At 34.8% G+C, this 25,885-nt stretch overlaps 1 protein-coding gene across 1 annotated transcript; it reads left to right on the top strand.

Annotated features, from left to right (window-relative positions):
• Positions 1 to 12,107: 12,107 nt before the first annotated feature.
• Positions 12,108 to 22,703, top strand: LOC18422917 (histone acetyltransferase HAC12). The gene is made up of 12 exons (XM_088871077.1): positions 12,108 to 13,723; positions 13,867 to 15,743; positions 15,953 to 16,015; positions 17,414 to 17,716; positions 17,807 to 18,085; positions 18,854 to 18,976; positions 19,128 to 19,328; positions 19,992 to 20,134; positions 20,275 to 20,578; positions 20,869 to 21,008; positions 21,662 to 21,740; positions 22,133 to 22,703. The coding sequence occupies exons 1-12, from the start codon at positions 13,450 to 13,452 to the stop codon at positions 22,322 to 22,324; spliced, it is 3,978 nt and encodes a 1,325-aa protein (XP_088727203.1). The 5' UTR covers positions 12,108 to 13,449; the 3' UTR covers positions 22,325 to 22,703.
• Positions 22,704 to 25,885: the final 3,182 nt, after the last annotated feature.

Below are 25,885 nucleotides of genomic sequence, written 5' to 3'. Positions count from 1 at the left end.
ATTTTTTTTATTGATTTTTGATAATGAAGACCCGAAATAAGTATTATTTTATAACCACCAAAAAATCTGGGAATAGATGCAATAACAAATTTTAAGTAGCATTAAATAAAATGGATATTAACATACTTTTCTAATTATTATTTTTTAATTTTTATTTTTTGAATTATTTAGACAAATAGAAAGAGTTCTTAGTAATGCATTACAATATTTTTGACAAAACATTTCTGCATGATATTTTCTCCTTTTTTTACCTTTTGATAAGAAGTATTATAATTATGCCTTGATCTTGGTGGTGGGAGGAAAATGAGGTGCTGGAAATTATGAGAATCAGATGTTAAGGCCAAAATTGATAAGGTTTTGGGAGATTTACAAGCGATTGATTGCTCTATTCAGGAGAGTGGTTGTATTTCCCGACAAGTTATCAGTGATCGTACTTCGAAAATGAGTTAGGGGAGCTTCGTAGGGTGGAAGAGATCTACTGGAGGCAAAGATCTAGATCTAAATAGCTTAAAGAGGGTGATTTGAATGCAAAGTATTTCCCTGCTATTGCCACTGCTCGTAGAAGATAGAATGACCTTTCTGGCCTCTCCATTCCGGTGGTGGATTCTGAAAATTATAATGCATTGGAAGAGGCAGTGATTGGTAATTTCAGAAAGGCCTTTTATTAAGAGGTTAAGGTGACACCTTCGTTGAATAGAGTTCCCTTCAAAGTTCTTTATGTGGATGGAAAATTACAGTTGGAAATGGACCATGGAAGAGTTGCATAAGGTTGTTTTTGCAGACAAGGCCCCTGGCCCTGATGGTTTTTCCCTTTGTTTTTTCCACCGCTTTTGGAAAGTTATTAAGAAAGACTTATTGGTTTTCGTGAAAAAATTTATGGCAACTGGAAAAATTTTTAAAAGGATAAACTCCACTTTTTTGGCCTTGATCCCAAAAAAGGCTACAGTTCCAGGTCTCTCTGATATTAGACCGATCAGTCTTTTAACTAGTCTTTATAAACTTATTGCAAAAGTCTTGGCTGAAAGACTAAAGGTTGTTCTCCCTTCTCTTATTTCATGTACTCTGTCTGCCTTTATTCAAGATCGACAAATCACAGAAAATGTGTTGGTCGCGCATGAATATATTTACTCTAGAGTTCTCAGCAAGAAGCCGGGTATTCTATTAAAACTAGATATGGAGAAAGCATACGATAGGGTCGCATGGGGTATTTTACTTGAAATCATGAGAGTGATGGGCGTTAGTGATAAGTGGCGATTATGGATCAAGGGTTGTTTGTCCTCGGCGTACTTCTCAGTGTTATTTAAAGGAAGCCCGATAGGTTTTTTTAGTGCTTCTAGATGATTGAGAAGGGTGATCCTTTGTCCTCTTTTTCGTTTACAATTTATGCTAAGTGCTTTAGTCTTATACTAAACAGGATGGAAAATTTGAGGTATTATTTGGGGTTTTTGATTCCTAATTTTGACATAGTTATTTCCCACTTTCAGTAAGCGGATGGTACTTTGATATTTTGTGATGCAGAGGCAGCTCAGGTTTCTAATATTGCTCAAATTTTGGAGATTTGTGAAGTGACTTTGGGTCTGAAAGTTAACTTTAAAAAATCATCACTGGTTACGATTAACTGTTTGGAAGGGGTGGGTGGTGATTTGGCTACTTTGTTTGGATGTAAGGTTGGCACCTTCTCTATTTTATATTTGGGCCTCCCTATTTCTGACTTGAGACTTACCATTGCTGTGTGGGATATTGTGCTTGAAAGAGTACAAGGTAGATTGGCACTCTGGAGGAGCAAGTATTTGTCTTTAAGCAATAGGGTTACCTTATTGAGATCTTGCCTTGCTAACCCCCCGGTGTACCAAATGTCTCCAATCCACATGCCTGCTTCTGTTGCTAAAAGATTGGAAAAAATGATGCGGGATTTCCTGTGGTGATCAACTGATGTGAATATGAAGTTTCATTTATTAAAGTGGGATAGAATTTGTTCTCCAAAGACGGAAGATGGTTTGGGCATAAGAAAAATAAAATTGGTGAATAAGGCACTGCTGTGTAAGTGGTGGTGGCGTAGCCTTATTTTTAAAGACCAACTGTGGTATAGAGTGCTTGCTTCAAAATATGGGGTTGAGAGAGAAAATATGTGGATTGGGGGTGGTAGAGGTTCTCAGGCCTCGCATATGTGGAAGGTTGTGTATAATTGTAGACCAATTATGTCTGGTACAAACTTCTCTTTCATGACCGATGGAGAGCCTCCTGCCCCTCGCTTGCTAAAGTCTGGAAGTGGCCAGTTTCTCATAAAGTTCAGGTCTTGGTTGGCAGTTTTGAATAAAGTTCTCACTACTGACAATCTCATCAAAAGGGGAAAAATTTTACGTAATGTTTGTCTCATCTGTAAAGCGGATGAGAAAACCGGTGCTCATATCTTTATTCATTGCTCATTCACAGTGAGAATTTGGTTTTGGCTCTTTAACTTAGTCATTGGTACTCCTTTCGCCTATGGCTGGCGTTGTTTCTCAACTTTCCATTCCTCATCTGCCAAAGCTGGGGAAAATTATTTGGCAGATCGTGAAGTGAAACATCCTTTGGGAAGTTTGGAAAGAGAGAAATAGGCGGACTTTTGAGAGGAATCCTTTGCCTTTTTCTATTTTATTAAACAATAGCAAACTCTCTATTTAGAATTCAATTTCTATACACAAGGAAGGAAAGAATATCTGCATGGTAGATGTAATGGCTAATCTTGGTAGCCTTTTCCTGCTGGGGAGACCATGTACAAGGTTAAGAAGCCTTGGATGGCGGCTCCTGATGATTGCCTAAAGTGAAATTTCTACGGAATTTATTGGGGAATCCAGGTGTTGCAGGTATTGGTGTGGTGGTGCATGACTCTGCTGCCAATATTATTTTTTCCTTCGTTGGCCCGATTGGAGTTAGAATAGCCAACTATGCTGAGCTTAGTGCCTTGCTGTGTGGGGTTAAAGTATTAGTTGATAAATTTCTAGGTTGTTCTTGTATCTGTGAACGGGACACCTTAAATGTTGTTAAATGGTGTAAAAAGGAACAACGCTTAGCCTGGGAAGTTTGTGGCCTTTGGCTGCAAGTCATGGATGTAGTTGAAACAATCTTTGTTTCATTTGTCCATGTTTTTAGGGAAGCTAATGCCCTGGCAGATTCTTTGGCGAAAGGTGGGGTTCTTTTATCTTCTCTTGTTGTTTCAAATGATGTAATATCTCTCCCTACTTAGCAATAAAATCTTTGAATCTTTGTCAAAAAGAAATGTTCTTTGCCTCTAATTGGTTTCTACTAATGATTATTTAGAGTAGCTTGTCTTAAAATTATTATATATTTTTCATGTTCCGTGCATTCTAACTACAAATTTTACCGAATGACTCTTCTTATCTTGATGCATCGAATTTATTTGGTCTAGGGGTGCCAATGGACCTGACTAGACCTGGGATCCAACGGGTATACCCGACCACGGATCCGAGCCCAAATTTTGGACCCGAATTTTATTGGGGTTCTAGCCTCTCCCGATCCATATCCGTAGTCATAGGGTATAAGTTGGCAAAAAAATGCTCATAATCTTTGGGTAAATGATGTAAAAAAAGCAGGTAAAAAAAAAGAGCTCATCGTCATAGGTTGGCAATGGATCTTACCATACCCAAAACTCGATGGGTAGACCTGGGACTTGATGGGTCCGTATTCGGGTCCGGGTCCAGCCGGACCCAACTCTTTATCACCCCTAATTCGGTGTTTTAATTGGCGTAATTTAATTTAGGTTTATGTGGGTTAAGTTAGTGCTTTCATTATCTAAATCCTCGCACCAAATGGTAATTTTTATCTTTTTATTCTACGTACTAGTTTCTATCTCGTCAAAATATTTTTGAACTTATTAGCGGATTTCAAATAGTTAGGAAAAGTCTCATCCTTTAACCACTTATTGGTTATTTCAAAATATCCTTTAAACACGTCCTAATTCCGACTAACACAAATAACCAAAATCTATTCTTACAGGTGATTCTTTTTTCATGTTGGTACGTGTGTGTGGCCTTGGGGCCTTTAAACGTATCATCTTTCTGTCGCTTAAAATTTATGTTTAGCACTAAAATATAGATGCTTCTTATAGAGAGATAGTGCATTATCTAACGAGTAAAAAATAACTACCCACCTCTTAAGATTACAAGGGCACCTTTCTCAATTTTTTCAGGAAGAAAGCCGAACGTTAGAGAACGGCCTCCTTCCATCCCTCTTTAAGAAGGGTTTCATGATCATGGAGTCAATTTTGAGTTCTCATTGTTCTGGGAAAGGGCCTGATCTTTGCAATTCCCAAGTCTTGCGACACTGCCAGTAATCCTGGGAGAGGGGTCCATCTCTTCCCCCAAAATTTCAACACTCCATACACACACAAACCCTAACTAGCAATCAAGACCGATTTCCACATCCAAAGAAAGTTGAAATACAAAGAAAAAAAATGAATTTTTTTTTATGATTATTGTTATTATTATTGATATCTGAAAGGCCTTCATCAACCACGAGCACCTGCACATACAAAGCACAAGTAACAAAATAACCCTAGTTTTGTAGAGAGAGAGATCAGTCAAGATACTAACTGGGGCCGCATTTGATTTCGCACTTGCGCTCGCAGCGAGCTAGTTGGCGTTTTGCAAATCAGAGAATGAATTCATAGAGAAATGTGAAATGTTTATTGCTGACGTAATACGTCTAGAGCATGGGGGTGGGATTTTGGTGGTAGCACCACATATGTTCCAGCTACTATCGTGAAATTTGGAGGTGTTTTTTAATTGAATTGTTTAAAGGTGCAACCTTATAGGAACCACACTTTTATTAAACTCAATATTATATACTAAATATTATTTATATAATAACAGTATTCGGGTTGAGTTTGGATCGGGTCCACATGGATTTGGACCTAGGCCCGAATAGTGTTCAGGTCCATTATTTGAACCCAGACCCAACCCACCGGGTCCAATTCTTGGACCTATTCACAGACAAGTCCTGGATCAAGTCTGGTACATTGCCGCCCCTGCTCATGCCTTGAAAAAGCACACACTCTCTCTCTCTCTATCTAGCGGGTCTCAAATGCTGCCTGTACTCTTAATATCCTACCCTTGATTAGGGTATATTTTTTTCTATTAATATTCTCATGCCTGAGAAGGTGATATGCATATCTGGTTTTCAAGTTATATTTTTCTTTCTATTTAAAACAAGTTTAGATACCGGATATAATTGCATTGAAATGGCGGTGCTCCTTTTCTCTCTAACATTGGTGACAACCACAAAAAGTAGCATTAAAAAGTTAAAAGAAACTAGAAGACTTGAGCACAAAAAGCTAAAAAAAGGAAAAAGGGAGATAAAAAAAAAGAAAAAAGAAAAAAAAAATTCTTTAAATTAGATTAATATTTTCAGTAAATACAGCGTTTTAAAGATACGCATTCTAGGACAGGTTAGCAAGGAGCTCGAATCGGCACATTGGACATGAATTTCTCGACTTCAACCACTGCAAGATGTAATCCTCACGGGAGTACCCTCCTGTCCCCATCGGAAGCATTGATGTTGCAGAGGCACACAGTGCAAATAACCTCTTCTTCCACCCTGATATCCGCCTTTGCTAAGGACTCGACGGCTGATCTTGCAGCTGGTCTCGGAGGACATTCCATCTGTGAGGATGCCTCGACGCCTCTAAGAAGCTCTAGATCGTTGGTTTCCATTTGTTGGTAATCGCCTCTGAAAATGTATCTCTTTTGCGAAGAGAATTCCATGAAGTGGCGAAGCTCGAGCTCTGTTGCTGTTTCGTCGATCTCCTCTTCAAGAATTTCATCCTCTTGTTGGAGGGCCTCAAATTCGGTTTTAGGTTCAGGTTGCTCACCTTCTACAATTTCTCTCTCTTGTTTGACATCTTTAAAGAAACGTAATTGCATTTACATGTTGGGCTCGTTGCGGGAGATTGCCTCGACACGGGCACGACAGGCGATTTCCCAACTGAGGCCATGGACGATTTGTGAAGGTATGCAGTCCTCCAATGCATGAAAAATGTAGAGGTATGCGCAGGTCTAAGGTGATGGACGTTGCCATCTGATTGGCAAAGAAATCAACTGAATCCGGGAAATTGACATCTCTAGTCGTCGTAATGTTCATGAATGTCATCGTCTTTCTGTCAAAAAATTTGATATCCACATTCCGGTGGCATTGCACAGATGGAACAGAACGCCCATTAATTGAAAGTCCGTGACCGATGTTGTTGTAGGATCCCATTGCAAGAGTTTAAAAATCTGCACACTGTAGATAAAAAAAGAGGGGTCGAAATTTTGTTAAAAGAGGATTTAAAAGAGAATACATTCAAGAACCTTAGAATGAAGTGAAAGAATAACGATGGGATTGTAGGTGTAAAGAAAACTTATTAACAACTATTTAACTCCCTTTCAAATTCATTTTTAAGATGGTTATATATATATATATATATAATCTTAAATTCAAATCCCGTGAGTGTAAAAGAATTCAAAACGTTGTTAAAATCCATGTTTAAGATGGTTTACTGGAGGACTCATGTAAACCTATTCTTATATAAATCTTAAATATATTTTTAAATTAAATTTTTAGATTTTCAAAATATGAAAAGTATATGATAGTATCACTGAACATATTCGGATTTCAAAAATCTGAAATTTACTTTAACGTATGATTTTCAGATTTTCGGCATCCAAAAATTACATTTTCTTGGTGGATCATGTACTTTTTCTTAGATTTGTATATTGAAAATCTAAATTTTTATTTAGGGAAAAAGAAAAGAAAATAAAAGATCGCCTCGAATTTTTTTATTGATTTCAGATATTGAAGACCCGAAATAAGGATATTTCATAACCACCAAAAAATCTTGGAATAGATGCATTAACAGTAAATTACCAATAATTTTACCAATAGTTTTAAGCAGCATTAAATAAAATGGATATTAACATAATTTTCTCATTATTTTTATTTTTTCTTTTTAACATTTATTTTTTGAATTATTTAGACATAGAAAAAGAATTCATACTAATGCGTTATAATATTTTTTGACAAAAAATTTGTGCATGTTATTTCTCATTTTTTTATTTTTTGGGAAGAAGTATTATATTATCTCATGATATATCATCATTTTGCATCTACGCATTGGTCAAGAAGCTTTAGCACTTTCCCTCCAATGGGTTTCTATAGATGATTAATCATTTTGCAACTACGCATTGGTCAAGAAGCTTTAGCACTTTCCCTCCAATGGGTTTCTATTGATGCTTATTTAGAGTAGATAGTCTTAAAATTATTTTATATTTTCCATGTTCATTACATTATAATTCCAAATTTTATCCAATGAATCGTCTTGTCTTGATACATCGAATTCATTCGGTATAGGGGTGGCAATGGTCCAGCCTGACCCTACCCACTGCCACCTGTAATTCAGTGTTTTACAAGGTCATATACATGTTCTGCTTGTTAGGAATGTCATGATACAAGGACAAAATTAAAGTCACTAATAAAATAACAAAAAGAAAACGGACTTGATGAAGGTTTCATACTCAGTTAGGCTTGGAGTAAGATGAAGTCGATTTATAATTAAAAATACTTATAAAATAACAAGAAATTAAAATTATTATAACATAGTTCTTGGCTCATAAAGATTACCTGCCTTTGAATAGAACCCGAGAACCAAGAAGGCGTTTTGAGGAGAGAGAACCTGATAACTGCTGTTTTTTAGAGAGAAAGAAGTGGGAGTATATTGATCCTATTTATATTTGGATTCTTCCTAACTATTCCTAATAAGATTCTAATTCTTCCTTAATTTTGGGATAGGAATTTAGTACGATTTAAAAATCTAATCCGATTTTATCTCAGGTCAAATCTTAAATTCAATATGATTAAATTTAGGGAAAGTATAAAACGTGAAAGAGTGATTCTCGGTATATTGGTAGAGAGAGAGATATTCTTGATAGAGAGAGATTCTTTATATTTATAGAGAGATTCTAGAGAGAGAGTATAAAATACGAAGAAAGAGTGGCCATTGAAATTTAGCTCCATGTATTACTGTCCTGATTTTCTCTCTATCCTCATCAGGTTAGAGAAAGAAAATCCAATACTTAGAGAGACGAGGACCATCTCCGTTACTCTGATCCTCTCTGTAAGGTACGTTCATCTAGGAAAACTTCATTCAGTTTTTTTTTTTGAAGGAATAACTTATTCCTCTTTAATTGAAATTTTGCATGTTTAAAAATAACTTTTGCATTGTTTTGGATTATTTATTTATTTTTGTGTATTTCTTTTGTGTTCTTTATGAATTATTTCTTTCTTTGTTTTCTTGTATGGGTTGTTTGGTTTCTTGATTAAAAAGAATTTCTTATCACAGAATTCTTCCCCAAAAAAAAAAAGGTTTTATAAATCTCAATTTTATAAATCTCAATTTTAATTTGGCGTATTTTCATTTAAGTTTGTGTGGGTTAAGTTGGTGCTCTCTTTATCTAAATCCTAGCTGCACCATCATGTTTGTTATTCTGTTTGCTCCTGTTTTTGTTTGAAAGCGGTTTCTTTGTATACCTTTTCTTGAATTCATCCTAGATGTTTGTTTACTTCTTTGTTATTGTTGCTTTGTATCATGTATTTCTGCCTTTTTATTATTTATTTCATAGTCACGAATCTTGGATTCGTTGTGTAATTTGTTTTTTTGGCTATTGGTTTGCCTTAAACTGGTTTTTGCACCATTATGTCAACAACTATATTTGTTGTATGTGTAATTCTTTGTGTAATTTGATTCTTGGATATAGATGAAAGTGAAAATATGTTGAGTTTTGGTTTGTGTGTTTTATTATTATTTTTTATTATTTCTTTTTTTTTTTAGTAAATTACTTATGGACACAAATCCTAAAATCTGAAATGAGTTAACTTTGGGTTAAAATTATGTAGAAGGTCGGTCAACATGAGGTGTTTTATTTTTTTCAAAATTCCCCTTCGTCCAAGGATGATCCTTGGCCCACATTTTATTTTTTATTTTTTTTAAGTTTTTTCGAACAAAAAACACTAGGGCACTGCCCTACTAACAAAAAAGATCAAAAAATTTAAAAGTAGTATGAGGATTGTTATGCACCAAATGGTAATTTTTGAAAAATTAAAAACATGGTTGACTGGCCTTCGGCATAATTTTCACCGAAAATTGGCCCAATTCATATTTTTATCTTTTTATTTTACGTACTAGTTTCCTTGCCTTATAGTAACTGCGTAAGAAATTTTGGATAAAAATTTAATATATTCTGCTTACATTAATGCTCCATCAACAAACATTAACAAGTGTCTTTTGGTTTTCTGGATAAATCTGATCTTCTTTGATGCCTTTTCTTTTTCTTGATAAATCTTATCTTCTTTGATATCTTTTGTTTTCTTGATAAATCTAATTTTCTTGAGTAAGGCAATATGACAAATATTATCATCTTTGATATCTTTTGTTTTCTTGATAAATCTAATCTTCTTTCTTTATCAGTTGTAGTAAGGCAATATGATAAATCTTATCTTCTTTGATATCTTTTGTTTTCTTGATAAATCTAATCTTCTTTCTTTATCAGTTGTAGTAAGGCAATATGATAAATCTTATCTTCTTTGATATCTTTTGTTTTCTTGATAAATCTAATCTTCTTTCTTTATCAGTTGTAGTAAGGCTATGAGATACAAGAGAAACTATGGTTCAAATTTTAAAATAAAGTGACAGTACGATCCCAGATCCTAGGGAGATATGATATTTATATATATAAGGAACTTCACATTAGAACAAAGAAAATATAAGATTAAGACACAAAAAAAAGTAAATAAAAGAAAATGAGTGATCTTTTGCACATTGTTTGAATTCATAAAAAAAAATGGTGATTGTACTATATTTTTTATAAAAAATAAATTTATTTGTGAATAATAATTATTTAAATTTAATTTTATTTATTAAATATAACAATTGCCCAATTATGAAATTTAATTTATATTTATAACTTTAAATTATGTATTAATTAAATTTGAAATCATTTTTATATGAAATTTATAGTTTCAAAAATAAATATTTAAAATTAATTAAAAATTATAATTTACTTAGTATGGATTGAAATTTATTATAAAACCTCCATTTATTTTAGAGAAATTCAATTAAAAAAATTATAAGTAGGAAAAAGATTTTTTTTTTCAAAATGATAAAGACTTCTTGTATTTTCAAATAAACAATAAGCAACGAACCATGCCCGAGCACCCCCAATTCGTTATATTGTTATGCATCTAAATTTATTTTGTTTATTAATTAAGATTTTAAGTTTTGATCTTTCAAAATTACCCATAAAGTGAAAATATTTTATATATTAAATATTTATGATTTAAATTATAATATGGGAGTCAATGCAAATTAAAATTACTTACAACATATTTGCTTAATATAAAAATGAATTTTTGTCTAAAGAATTGTCACTTAAGATATTACAAATAAGTGAAATACTTTGTTTTAAATCGTTAACCATTTTATTATATTTTCCTTAAACAATAATAATAATTAGGAAATTTTACCGTATGTATATAACTATAGCTTTTTAAACAAATATTAAGATGATATTTGACTAAATTAGATATCCTAATATTATGGGCTAAAACATACCGTAATTTAATATAAAAATGTGGGGATTAGGACAAGAAATATCGTTTTAGATTGGGGGGAGGGAGAGAGAGAGAGATAAGAGATAAGAGAGAGACTAAGGCTCAAATATTTAAATAGATAGTGATTGTACGATCCTAGATCCTACTGAGATAAGATCTGTATATCTAACTAACTTCACATTTAAACAAAGATAATGTAGACTTGCTATTCCTATCAGATTTCAACAATTCTTAAGAGTTGGGTGTGTGCTTCTTGAAACTTTATCTTTTCAAATTTGTTTCATTACTTCTTCTTTTCATTCTTTATAATTCTTTTCCTTAACACAAATTCCTTTGTTTTTCATACATCAAGACCCAAGTTACAATTGGTCTGAAACTTGATGCGATAGAAGAGAGAGAAAGATAGGGAAAAGGAGTTGAAGAGAGAGAAAAGGTGGTGGTTCAGGAAGAGAGACAAAAAGCAGTGAAGAAAGAAGAAACGGGGGAGAAGCGAGTGGGAATGAGATTGAAGTTGAGGAGGGGGAACGATCGTACGTCGGCTATAGGTGATCATCAACTCTATGTCTTGAGTGGTCTCTTTTTTTTTTTGGCCGCGCCGGTTCCGTTCGGATCGGCCCAACCTAGTCCTCCCCTCTTTTGCCTCTTTGGGCCGATAAGGGTGTGCTGCCCTATGGGGCTAGGGTCAGGTTTGGCTTAGCCGGCCAGTTGCCTGCTCTACTATCTTTAGTGGATGTTCTCTTTCTCCATATACACAGGCTTCTCTCTATTGGTTGAGAATTTACCCTGTTTGGATTCGAAACTCAAATTTCGGTCTTTATCTATATCCAATTGTGGATCAAAGATTTGGATTTGAAGGGTCAGATCCGGATCCAAAATTCATACATGAATAGTAGTACATGTGGATTCGATCTGGATCCGACTTTTTTATTAAAGTACTATATATTATTTTATATAATATTTTTTTATATAATATTTTTTTATATATTATTTTATAGATATAAAATTTTATTGGTTCCGATCGGGTCTAGATCTAAATCTCATGTATACTTTTTGGATTTAAAATTCGAATTCAAATATTCTAGATCCGATTAGAATCGAATCAAGATCCGATGTATCCTTTTCAGATCCAAACCTGGATCTAGTGGATCCCGACCCGATCGTACCTATTCTCTGCCCAACTATTGGGTGCTCTCTCTCTCCTAAGTCCTTGGCCACTACATCAAACTCACGGATACTTATTCCCGCCCCATTCTTTTATTTACACTTTTTTAGGGTTACCATACGACCTGTTCATGTTTTGCATAAATAGAAACATCCCTATAGACCGTCTAGTGTCCAGAATGGATGGCTAGGATGTGCCTCCGGACAATATATTGATGATTAGGTAATAGTGACTAAAAACTAAAAATTCAAATATATCCAAAATTTTTAGAACGAACATAGGTCTTGTATCTGAGGGTGTAACTGTACAGCTGCTCTTGAGGGATCACATACATCTCCCGCTGTTTTTCCCAGGAGAAAATTTGAAATCAAGCTGGGGCAATTAGAGAGGAGAGAAATTTACAGAGAACATATCCTAGAAAGTTACGAAGTTTTGGGGTATTTGAAAACCTAGAGAGAGAGAGAGAGAGATTGAGAGAATTCTCCGAAAGAAAATTGGTGAATTCTTAGTGTGTAAAATCAGATGAGTTTTTCAAACTAGAAGGTGTCATGGATGGTTATATATTTTTATTAGAGATGAATTATTCTGTTGATTCTTGAATTTGCTTTTATTTCTAATTATTTTAGGAATACTCTTGAATGTTTCTTGGATTTGGTTTTATTTGAGCTTATTTAAAGAAAAGCATTTGTTGCAAGTTTTAGTTGAATTTAACATGCTTTGAAGATAATAAATGGATTTACTTGTTTGAGCTGATATATTTATGGGTTTACTTAAAATTTGCATGTCTCTGTAATACTTCATGGATTGCTCCCTCAGTTCTTTTTCTCGAATTAGGTTCCACCTAGCTTATCAAAGAACCATCCATTGCATGGTTAGTTGAATTTAACACATATCAGAGATAATTCATGGATGGTTCTCTTCGTTCTTTTAACTCTGGAATTTCCTTTTATCTGATGAATTTAGAGATCATTCTGTTGCGCAGGTGCTTGAATGAGCATGTGGATGCAATACTTCTCGTATGGTTACTTGGTTATTATTATTAATTTTTCTCTTTTGGGAGTTCAGTAATAGAAATCGAACTTAGAATGTAGTGCTCCAATCATCAACAACAAACAACTCAAACCTGAGCACGGTTCCTGGTTACTTTGGTTATTTTATTTTTCTCAAATTTACTTTTATCAAAGACTTAAAAAAACACTCATTGTAAAGTTGCTTGTGCTTTTAGAAATATTTCGGTGGATGGTTCCTCCCTTGATTCCCAGTTTCTACGAATTTACTTTTACGTGATATTTTTAAATAATTCCTCACTGCAGAGTAACTTGCAAACATTATTAGATGGTTTCCTTGGTTTCTTTCATTTTCTATAATTTGCTTTAACATGAGTCTTTTAAGGAATCCCTGAGGCAAAATTTCTTTGAATTCTTGTATAGCTCCCTTGTTTCTTTGCATCTTCTTTTAAATTTGCTTTTATCTGATGGATCTAAATAAACATTCATTGCAGTATCTGGAAGTATCTTTTAGAAACATTTATTTGATGTCTCCCTTGAGTCTTTTCATTTTCTTCAATTTTCTTTCATCTGAGTGTTTTGAGGTGCCCTTGGTAGCAGAGTTACTCGAAATTAGCATGCTTCAGATGTTTTTCTTGGATGGTTCTGTTGGTTCTTTTTATTTTCTTGAATTTGTTTCCACCTGAGATAATTACAAAACCCTTCACTGCAGGGTCAGTTGATAATGTGGAGGCCTTCAATAGAGGAGTCTTTAATGGAGGGGCTACTACTGTATCGGAGATGAATCAAGAATGCAACTCATTGACAGAAAACAGCTGTGCGATTCCTTGTGGGCATTTGAATGCTTCTCAGTATGTCAGTTCATTGGAAGCGAAGCGACCAATTCATCAACAAGATCAAGAACAATTGGATGGTAAGTTCCTCTTTTCCATCATTCCTTTCGGTTTTACACTTTTGGCTTCTAAAAACTCTGCTATGTTGGTGAATTGATGGTGTGTATGATTACGGCACAAATGTATGCTTCGGTCTGATATAATTAAGGGACCTTCATTGCAGGGTCACTTGATAATGGGGAGGCCTTCGATGGAGGAGTCTTTAATGGACTGGAAAACATGACTTTTACACAACTGCTTCAGCTGGATGATCTCGATGTTGTGAAGGCTCTCAATGGAGGGGGCTTTTATGGAGGATCCCATACTGTATCAGAGATCAATCAAGAACCCAACTCATTGACAGCAAACAGCAGTGGGATTCCCGATGGTGATTTGAATGCTCTTCAGTATTTCAGCTTATCAGAAGCCAAGCCACATATTGGTCAACAAGATCAACATCAGGAACATTTGATTTATCAGAGCCCATCTAGCTATCAACAAAATCATTGGGGGAATGATCCCACGAATGAATGTCACATAGTGGGTCACCGATTTATGCCTCAAAAAACAATGTTGTCACAGAAAAAAAGAAGATTCCAATCAAGAAATCACCTCAGTGACTCAACTTCTGGATTCCAGAGAGAAGAACCAAAGCAGGGACTATTGGATATGCATTTGGACAGTATATGCACTGGCTCCTACCATTCACATTCTCCATTGATGAAGCAGCATGGCAGTGAAGAAGTTCTTAGAAAATCTGTTCCTTCACATGGAGAAGATTTGAATGCACAATCTACTGGTTCAATGAAATGCCCCCTGTCAAAGGCTTCCTCTCCTCAAAACCGAATGCTTGAAAATCCCGCTAGTGAAGCTTCGAAATGCGTTGAATGGCTCGTTTTTTTGGACCATGGCAGCACATGTTCAGCTCCAGCAGGCCAGTGCTCGTTTTATCTATGTGCATATGCCCAAAGGATTTGGATGCACATTTCTATTTGTGAACAAATTCAGTGCCCATTTCTTTATTGTCGTCAACTGAGGAAATTGTGGGGGCTCTATTGCAATTGTAGCGACCAAGATTGTCTTGTTTGTAGTTGTGTTTGCATATTGATATCTTTTCACCAGCCGTCGGATTTTTGGAAGGTAGATTTGACAAGGAACAGTAAAGAAGCTCTGAGCTCTGCGCCTTTGGGAGATGTGCAATATCCACCAAAAAGAATGAGGGCCGAACATTCTTCACCAATCCAATTCTTGCCAGAACCTGTGGCCTCAATACCAGAGGTTTCTGATCCTGAGCAAGTAGAAGAGAGCTTTCAAAATGAAGGTCCTGCTGTTGTTGAAATTAGAGATACTCCAAGGTTGTTTTATTGTTCCTTGACATCTGCTCATGGAAATCCAGGGACAAAAATGCAAAATAGGAAAGAGCCTAAATGTTGCAGTCCCAAGATTCTGAGCACTGTGCTTTCTGAAGATCTGCAGCCTCCATTAAAAAGAATGAAGTTTGAGCACTTACCGACAAAATGTATTTCACCAGAACCTTTATCGCAAACATCACAGTTTTGTGATCAAGTGCCAGTAAAAGCAATTGCTGACATCGAAGAGCCTGGTTTTGTCGTAATTAAGGATACAACAATGAAGATGGGAAGTTCCCCAAACTTTTGTCATGAGATTCCAGGGACCAAAATGGACATTGGTATGGAGCACACTACGCCTGGTTTTGTCTTAGTTAAGGATACAGCAACAAAGATGGGAAGTTCCCTAACCTTTGGTCATGAGATTCCAGGGAACAAAATGGACAATGGTATGGAGCACACTACTGAGGTGAAAGAAGGTATTCCTTTAATATCCTCAAGTGAATTATCATCACAAATCACCAGTGAAAATCGCACTGAACTCAACATGTGCAAGATGGAAATGAACCAGGAGCCTGCTATCTTATGGGTTGATTGTGAAGCAGGAACCATGCATGGGAAGCAAAAGATACAAGGTGCTTCTTTGCTTGAATTTTTCACCCCAGAGCAAATTACTGATCATATAAACTCCCTCAGGCAGTGCGTTGGTCTGGTTAGTATTCTTTCTCAAGGGATAGTGACCTACTTTTCATGCTTCTTGACATTATTGATATGGAAGGGAATCCATGCATTGTGTTTCTTTGAGGACTGCCATTCTGAACTATCTCAACCTTAAGAGTAAATAAATGAGATTGTCATAGTTTAGGTTGATTGCCAAAGCAAGCTTTACATGTTTCTCTCTTGAATTGCAAAATTTGATAGGTTTATTGCCTTGTCCTAAAGATTTTGCCACCAGTAGTCTACTTTCTTTTATCTGTGAATGAGGTATTCTACCACGTTTTTATGGTGCATAAGTAGATAAGACTCTCAAGGTAGTTAGATATTTGTGGGGCTTTTCAGTTTAGTATCTAAAGATAATTGATTATCAATATTCCAGGATATCGTACTTCTTCTTTTACAAAGCAATATACACTATTTAGGATTATTCAATTTGAACACAGTATATAAAATTATTGTCGGATCCTCTTGTGGCCCCAATTTTCCACCATACAGAGGTCTTCCTGTGAGTTCTCTGAAGTTTGAATAGCATGTTTAATTATACATATTCCTCATGAGAGCCATACGATACTATTGTCTAAATTGCATTCATCAACATGCTCGATATCGGACACATGCATCTTTGGGATGCTAATATGCAGCCATTGAGTTTCTAGAATGGGGTCAAAGTATGATTCTCCACTTTACAGATTTCCTTTCGAGGAAGTAGTTTGATTCCTCTCTTCGAAGATGTCATAAGGGCCAGCTGTGTTGTGGCTTCCTTATGACTTCTAATATGCAGTCGTTGAGTTTCTAGAATGCGCTGTGTTTTGGTTGCACAAGACCATTTGGATTGCTATGATCACTATGTAATTTGGTCATGTGCCAAACCAGTTTCTCTTTTCATAAGCCTGACTTCGATGTGGTTATGTACGTGTCATGAAAAAATGCATGTAGATAATGCACATGGGTTTCTAATTATGGCAATAATCTCATTTGCGCAATTCCTGAGATGGATCCAGTCCATTAAGCGATCAAAGGAACTGTGAGTAGTCTCCTGGTTAAAATTATGCCAACTAGCCCTCGTTTTTTTTGTCAGATTGAGATGTCTTTTGCAGAATTCTTAGTAGATTTCGGCAAAATGAGCACATTAATATTTTACAATGTAGGATATAATTGTACTCTTCTTTTTATTGGTAACTTAATTTCACTTATCTGTGTATAATTTACATGTGATGTTGCATCGCATGTAGAAGAACATGCATATTTCTTTACTGATAAAAATACACTTAATGGGGAATGTATTATTTGATCTGTTGGCCTTGAACTCTTCCTTCATAGACGCCTAGGTAATTGACGGCCATGTTTTGGTATTAAGGTCTGAGGAAGATATGATTGTGTTTATTATGCCAGGCCACAAGGTTGACAGTTCTTTAGGCAGATGACGGTGTCCTGGGATAAATGGGCATTTTTCTAGGAATTTATATATCGGGCTTTATAATCATGTTTTTATAGTTGGAGAGCTTACTCCATTAATTATTTGGTGTTTGTCATTCCATAACATTGTAGTCATTCTGATATTCAAGTGTAAACATGTTACCTTTTTCTTCCAGATGGTAGTTACTTCTTGAAATGTCCTAGTGCAAGTGATAAGTTTCAGATTCACTAACTTTTTCATGTTTCCAGTCCATCAAGACTAATTCAAAGGCAGAACATTGCCAAGCAATGGAGAGTTCTGTGAATCAAAGCTCTTGCCAGATGTGTGGTATGGAGAAGCTCTCTTTTGCACCACCTGATGTGTATTGTAATCAATGTGGTCTTCTTGTCAAGAGAGATGCTACATATTATACCACAAGCACTAGGGAGAAACAATATTATTTTTGTCGTAAATGCTTCCATGGATCATGCAAGAGAATTGAAGTTGAGAGGTCTAAGATTCTCAAGTCTAGTTTTGATGAGAAAAAGCATGTTGGTACACTTGATGAAGAGGTGGGTCCTAATCTCGTGTAAGCTAGATATGACATAATTCTCATCTTTGTGGATGTTTTATCCTAGTCGTTGTGTGATGCTTTTTTGCAGTGGGTTCAATGCGATGGATGCCAATCTTGGAATCATCAGATATGTTCTCTTTTCAATAAGCGAAAAAATTATTCCGAGGAAGCGGAATATATATGTCCTAAGTGTTACTTAAAGGGGGTTGAAGGAGGAGAACGAAAGCCCTTACCTCAAAGTGCTCTTCGCAGTGCAAAAGACTTGCCAACAACATTCCTTAGTGATCACTTGGAGCATAGGTTGTTTGAGGGGCTTAAGCAGGAGAGAGGAGAAAGAGCAAGACGATCAGGGAAGAATGTCAATGAGGTAACGAGTCTACTCAGATATGCTTTTCTTCTTGCAATCATGCATGTGTGTGTACTGGAAAATTTTGAATAAACTAGGGCTATTTGATTTTTTTTTTTTTCACATTGAATGGTTTTGTGTTTTCAAGGAAACAAAGGGTTATTTTGTACTTGATTTTAGTTTTACAATATGAACATTTTTTCCCTCTTTTTTTCTCTTTTCGCATAGTATCCCCATATGAAGAAAATAGAATGCCTGAAATTTCTTTATAAATGGATGAGTTCAATGAATGTTAGCTTATCTTAAATAATCTTCATTTAGTTTAATGAACACATGCATGATGTGTTTTAACTCTCTTTAAAACCTTGCATATCATATTTCACATCACGGACTCAACTCCGTGTCCTGATCTGAGATACATACATTAACATGAAAACAAAGAGTACAGAGAATAGAAAAGAGTTAAAGAGGTTCCCCTGCTCAGAATTATAGTAGCAATAGTATGCATGAAAATTCCTATTCGAGTGATGAGCGCTAGAGACTGGGTTTGAGCCTTGCAGACCATGTTGTTCAATTTCTCTTCCTCTTTGGAATCACCCCATTGCTTCTAATGAGTCTTAGTTTCTTACTGATGGTGTTTCCATTGTCGGGTTGATGTAAATGGTAACATGTGCATGCACTGTTAAATGCTTGGCATAATATACTATTGTTGACTCTTCTTTTCATCAATGAATGGTGGGTTCAACTTGTAAAGCATACTAAATATAGTGATAACCACATTGGTTCCAGGTGCCAGGAGCAGAAGATCTTGTCATCAGAGTTGTCTCCTCTGTTGGCAAGAAATTGCAAGTGAACCAACACTTTTTGGATATTGTTAAAGATTACCCAACAGAGTTCTCATACAAGTCAAAGGTAATGAATTTAGAAAATAAAAATTAGCAAGCCCATTATGATGTTCATGCTGTCAATTTTGAAGCATTGATGTTGAAAAATGTCTTGAATTTGGTAGTAGCTGGATTACATTCCTGACTTGGCTTTCTTGATTTTTTATTTTTTTTGGCAGGTCATATTGTTGTTCCAAAAAATTGAAGGTGTAGATGTTTGCCTTTTTTGCATGCATGTCCAAGAGTATGGTTCAGATTGTCCCTATCCAAATAATCGCTGTGTATATCTTTCATACCTTGATTCTGTCAAGTATTTCCAGCCTGCGATTGTTGCTGCAACGGGGGAGGCTCTTCGTACTTTTGTGTATCATGAAATTTTGGTGAGAATCTCATAGTTCTTCATGCTTTTCTTTTAATTCCATTTCCGTTCTTCATATTGTCATGCTCTGTATCTATACTGCATAAGTTTAGGAGCTACTAATATGATGTTTTCCAATTGAGAATTGTGCTTGTATCTCAAAGTTTTAAAAAATTAACAAATCATATATAGCAGATGATATATCTACTCTAGACCATGCCTGTCAAGATATGGGACAATTTTGTCAACACTAGGCAAATGATCATATATTGCTTATTTTTATTTAATGTATCGGCTGATTTATATCAGTGTAAAGGCCAATGTATTGTGTTTCAATCTCTTTAAAAATTTGCATCATGTCCAGTATAAATCCCTTTATATCCAATATTTTTAGAAAATATTGCCCAAATAGCTGCTATGTTTATATGTTATCTTTTCAGTGAATATTTAAGGAAGTGCTGTAGCACACTGATGCTATTTGTCATTGGTTCAGTTATATCAGATATTTTCAAAATATCACCATTACACCACATGTAAAATTATATATAATTCTACTTCCTGGTTGATATTCTTAATCTTTGATGAATATTGTGGCTTTGCTATAATATTTCAGTTAAGATAGTTATGCTTCTGTAATGAGCAATTATTTGAGTGATCAATGGAAATGATTATTTTTGTTTCTCAGGTTGGATATCTCGAGTATTGCAAAAAAAGAGGTTTTGTAAGCTTCTATATATGGGTCTGCCCTCCTTTGAAAGGTGATGATTATATCTTCTATTGCCATCCAAATTCACAAAAGTCACCAAAGTTGGGTATGCTACGTCAGTGGTTAGCTTTCTCTCTCTCTCAATCGTTCCAATGAATGCTAGATTGCAATCTAGAAATGCCAGTATCTAGAGATTAAAGTGTTGTCTTGTAATGGAGCACAGAATGAACCAGAGTATAATAAGTATTTATTTGTTTCATAGGTATCTTAAAATGATAGAGAAGGCCAAAAATGAAGATATTGTAGTGGAGCAGATGGATATGTATGAGCAGCTCTTTATGCGTTCATGTGAAAAGAATGCGAAGATTACCATCAGTCGGGTGCCATATTTTGATGGAGACTACTTTCCTAGAGAGGCAGAGTATATTATTGCCAATATTCATATAGAAGAAGGCAAAAAAAGGTGGAAAAGTGGACAAAGACCAGCTTCTAAAGTGGCTCGAGAAAATCCAACCCGAGTTGTAGTTGCAAATGATGCTTCAAAGGAAGTAGTATTGATGCAGAAAGTACGAACTGTTTTTTCTTTTCTACCTATAATGTTTTAAATTCAACATTTTTTCCAATCGAACTGTTATACCATAAACATGGTTGAACAACTTACCAAAAATTGATCTTAGATGCCAGTTTTCTACACAGATATCATATCATCATGAGTTACTTGTGCTTCAGATTTTTGGGGATTTTTTAACATTTTTTTCTGTCTTTTTATGAGCTGATAATTTTATGTAATTCATTCATTTTTTGTTTTTTCATCTTATTATATTTGTGTTAATTTACATTTTTTTACTTTTTTCAGCTTGCAGATTCCATTAGTGAAAAGAAAAAAGAGTTCATCATGCTCCACATGCAGTATGCATGCACCCACTGTGGTCAGTTTGTACTAACTGGGAAGACCCGGGATTGCAAGCCAGATGAAAATTTTTGTCTTTGTGAGAAGTAAGTGCTTATTTCCATCTGATCTTCATTTAATTAATGTATTTTCACAATTATCAATTTAAGTGAATGTTTTGACCAATACTTCCAAGTGTTAATATCAAGATGAACACTTGTGATCCTTGAAAATAGTATCATGTATGATTTTGTTTACAGTGGGAAGAAAAGCATCTGTAGAGGCCTAAACTGAATGGTGTCACAGGAGTTTAATTTGAACCAAAAATGAAGAAGGTGATTATTAGTATTCTCTAGAAATGATTATTAAGACATTGTTGGTTCCGAGATGACTAGAATTTAAAAACCAGTTTTGAAGGGGAAGTGGCAGCAAAGCACCAAGCAAAATATGGATGCAGCAAAAATTGAAATTTTATCATCCCATGTCACACGGAGATTTTTTGTAATTGGGAGTTGGAGTATTGCCAATAATTAAGTAGGATTAATCCTTCTTCTGCCTCATTTCTTTAGCATTTATATAGAAATTAATATTGTACTCCAGATAGCGCAAAACTGAACCTAACCTGTCATGTTCAAGAAGTTACAATAACTTTACTTATAAATTCAATTATTATGACATTGATGCATTATGTACTTCCAGCAAAACTATTTCTAACTTTTGAATGATGAAAATGTTGGCTAATTTGATGTTGCTCTTGTAGTTGCTACGACGAAGAACAAAAACTTCATGACAAGGATTGGCATGCCAATAACAAAATGGAAACATGTGACGTAACTCCTGTAAGTAGAACAATTATACACAGCCTATCTCATTTGATTTCAGCATGCATGGACCGTCTTCTATGCATTTCAACTGCTAATATTTATAGGTTTCTTAAATGTGAAAGTATAAATTCATAGTCCATTGGGTTATTGTGGACCATATAAAAGATGGGCAGTGATGGAGAGAATGTAAAATGCACTTGAACATGACATGGAAACCCCATCTATCCATCAATGTCCATTATAACATTGGATGGTGATGATCAAATGGAAAATGGTTTCTCCAAAATATGTTATATTGTACTTTCCCTTCTACTGAGTTATAGGTATGCTTCCAAAATATTTTTTTCTGCTTCATCACTTAGCATTTCAGCCAGCATGATTTTTTACTATAGATTAACTCCTTACAGGTCAAGATGAACGTTCCTTCAGAAATTAAGGATGATGAAGAGATAGACAATGAAATTTTTCATACACGACAGGCCTTCTTTGCCTTTTGCGCAAAAAACCATTTTCAGTTTGATACGCTACGCCATGCAAAGCATTCTTCTATGATGATTCTCGACTATCTGCATAATCCTAGGACACTGTTAGATTTGTAAGGATCGCCCATATGTGACAATTGTGGCAAAGAGATAGTGATAGGAATCATGGTCATCAACTGAAGGACAACAATATGTAGCCAAGAATGAAGTGGAAAATAAGGACATGAGCAAAAAGGGGTTCATTGGATACGTTTTTGTTCCTTATGAAATTCTTGTTAAAATATGTTGCTAAGTTGTATCATGTCTGCAAAGTTCAGAGAGAAGCCATTTTGGGTTTCCTATTATATGTTGCATAGAGGTGGATCTAGACCAGGACCAAGTGTGGTGGATCAATCACCAGGTTTATGTTTGATTGGCAGTTGTAAAATTTTGTTCTTAGTAAACTGCCTTGTAAATATTGGTTTAATTTAATGTCATCAAGTTATAGTTCTTACAATTTTGAGTTGCATGTCTTTTTATCTGGATTGATTTACTTGTTTTTTGGATTTTTAATAGGATTTTGGAGAACTGATTGATATTTAGTGATTCAACTTTAGTGACTGTATATAGGTGAAAATATGACATCCAATCTTCATGGGAATCGAAAAGGACCTCAGTGAAAGTTATATTTTAAGGGATTGATTTGTGCTTAATCTAGTACTATAAGCACGTACTTGCATGTGTTGGCTACTCCATGTTACTTATATTACCTATCCTTTCCAGAAAGCTATGGTAGAAATAAAAATAAATATTGTTACTACGAGACCATTTATTTTTAGTACAAGGAGGTCACAATTACTTTTGACCATTGAATGTGAAATCCAATAGATGAAATTGTATGATAACATTCAAGAGATTTTGTTTCGGACTTTGTGCCCAAACAATAACACACACTTAACAGCCCGATCTCAAATGTAACAGTCGATGATAATTGTGACCTCCTTATATCAAAAGTAAATGGTCTCATTGTATATATTTCCATAAAAATAATCAGTATTATATGGATCAAGCATGGTTGACTAAAGAAGATGTTTTTTTGGGGGGAAGGTATATAATGACATAATTTATCTGTAGTATAAGGAGATCATAACCAGTTTCGGCTAGTAGATGTAAATCAAATGGATGGAGATGTGCAATGTTTTGCAATTGTATAACTGGAAATGTACAATTAAATGGGCTAAATTATTTACAGAATTTCTCGGGCTGCATAAAGTATTCAAGCTGACATATTTAACATTTGACCGCTACGAGTGATTGTGACCATGCCCTACCAAAAGTATATAATATCCTAGTAGACAATCTGTGTAAAAATATACCACATTCAGCCACAACTCACTCGTGCAAATGGAGAGTGAATATCAAGTATAGAAAAAAATTTATATAAAGTGTTAACCTTATGTCGTAAAAGCAAGAACACCTCGAAACCTGACGAGAAAAGGTTCTTTCATTGTTAGGAGATCCTCTAATTGACCATTTCAATCTTGAGATGCATGGATATGGATAAAAAAAGAGTTAAAGTCCTAAAAGAAATGCATCTTGTAACCTATTATATGGGCCGTCTATTTTCAAGATTTTTAAGTATTTATAAATCCACTCAATGTACATTTTTTATCTTTAAATTTTTATAATTAAGAGTTGAAATAGATTTTCAAATCATTATAGCGGTTTCCTATATTGAAATTGCATCTTTCAACAAGGTTCAAAATTGGATCCTACTTTAATTGTTTAATCTTGACCCCTTATATAAACCGGGATTCCTTACAAAGAGACCATTTATCTTTTGTATATGGAGATTACAACAATTCTTGTCCCTTAAGTTTCAAAATGGGTGGTTGCAAGAGTATCATTGAACACACACACAGTTCCAAAAAAAAAATTCTCGGACTTCATGACTCACCCCAAGCTATCAAATTTGACATCTAATGAGTGAGAATAATTGTGACCTCAATGTACAAAAGATAAAGGCAAAAGTTTATATAAGGTCGCAACCACCTTAAAAATCCATCGGAAAGGTTGTTTTAATGTTGAAAAACCCTCTAATTGATCATTTCGACATCGAGATATATAAATATGGAAAAAAAAAGAAGCTTTTGAGTCCCAAAATAGTGCATCTGGCAACACATTATCTAGATTGTCCATTTTCAAGACTTTCATATGTTTATAGATCTACTTGATTTTAACGATTTTTGGAGTTTAAAATTTTCTAATTAGATATGAAAATGGATTTTAAGATAATCTTAAGATTTTTTTACAACAAAATTACAAGTTATGACAAAATTTGGACGTACGCCTTATTTGGATTGTTTAAGGTTGCAACCTTATAGAAACCACACCCAAATATAAATAATCTCTTTGTAGACAATCCCATACAAACAACACCCTCAATTATATTGTCACAAATACAAAGGACCCTCAATTATATTGTCACAAATACCAAGAATTATGTTTAACCCTGTTATCCATCATTCACAGTGGTATGTATGGCATAAAGAGAGTTCAAATGGGCTCTAGAGGGAAGTTGTTTTGAGTGAATTTAATAAATGCGCTCAATTTGAAATTTAAGAGAGTTTACATTGTAATATATGTAACTTGGTGAATAAAGATAAGAAGTACTAGATGGTAGTAGCTATATCTAAGGATTTTTTGCTAAGGAATCCTATTGCTCATATTGAACCTCAATTAGTTGGAAAAAAGTTTTACCAATTGCGACGATGATGAATCATATTGTCCCATCAGTAACCAAGTGTATTTTAGGATCTTGTAACAAGCTAGCTACCAACCTAAAAAAAAACAAAAAATAAAATAAAATCAAATGCTTCAAAAAATTAGCTTCAAAATAATGGACAAGGGCCATTAGATTAGATCTAAGTGTTTAAAAATTAAAAATCTTATCCTCAATCTTACTGCATTTTTTTTCTAGCTAAAAGGCAAAGCAACATTGGATGGTTCACATTTCAAACAAAAGATAGGAATAGGTGTGGCAACAGGTCGGGTTGGGCCAGGTAAGGCCAGACCCAAATTCGCCAAATGCGAACCAGACCGGACTCGACCTAAAAACTGAAATATTTAAGCAGAAGGGATTGAATTTGTGCTAGATTGAGAAGTGGATTCCCTTAGTGGTATAAAATGTTACAAGATGGAACAGGCTGTGCCGTGGAATTTGTGATCGACTTAGCCGCGTATGACTATATCTGTCAATCTTTGAAAGCGCCATTGGAACATGTCTATAGAGAGGCCACTACGGAAGTATGGTGGCAGTGGACCCGGACCTGATGGCCAAACCCAACTTGAGTCTGGGTATGGGTCCAATAATTAGACCCAGCATTTTGGATCCGAGTCCTAATATTGGAGCCGAACACCATTCAGGTCCTGGTTTGGGTCTATATGGACCCGACCTAAATAATATTTAATATATAAAGTTTTAATAATATTTAATTTTATTTAAATAAATATTACTGCATATTTTTTTTCATTATAATGTAGGTGCAATTTGTATAGAGTCCAGACTCTAAACAATCAAATTAGACCCTACCTTCAAATAGTGTCGAGAAATGTGTTTTCAATACTGAAAATATTTGTGATAGCCTTAAAGTATATATTTTATCTTTATTTATAAAGTTTAAAGCTTCAAAATTAGTG

Source organism: Amborella trichopoda, chromosome 7, assembly GCF_054954075.1.
Source record: "Amborella trichopoda isolate Santa Cruz 75 chromosome 7, AtrichopodaSantaCruz75HAP2 v2.0, whole genome shotgun sequence".
NCBI lineage: Eukaryota > Viridiplantae > Streptophyta > Magnoliopsida > Amborellales > Amborellaceae > Amborella > Amborella trichopoda.
The sequence above is the reverse complement of the archived record's forward strand: the minus strand, read 5'-3'. Positions and strand labels throughout refer to the sequence as shown.

Bases quoted from the DNA above. Each gene is read 5' to 3' on its own strand.
- LOC18422917 (XM_088871077.1), top strand. From the start codon at position 13,450: ATGGTTCTGTTGGTTCTTTTTATTTTCTTGAATTTGTTTCCACCTGAG. The intron at 16,016-17,413 runs GTATTCTACCAC...TCATGTTTCCAG, and splicing joins TTCTTTTATCTGTGAATGAG to TCCATCAAGACTAATTCAAA. The intron at 21,741-22,132 runs GTAAGTAGAACA...AACTCCTTACAG, and splicing joins AAACATGTGACGTAACTCCT to GTCAAGATGAACGTTCCTTC.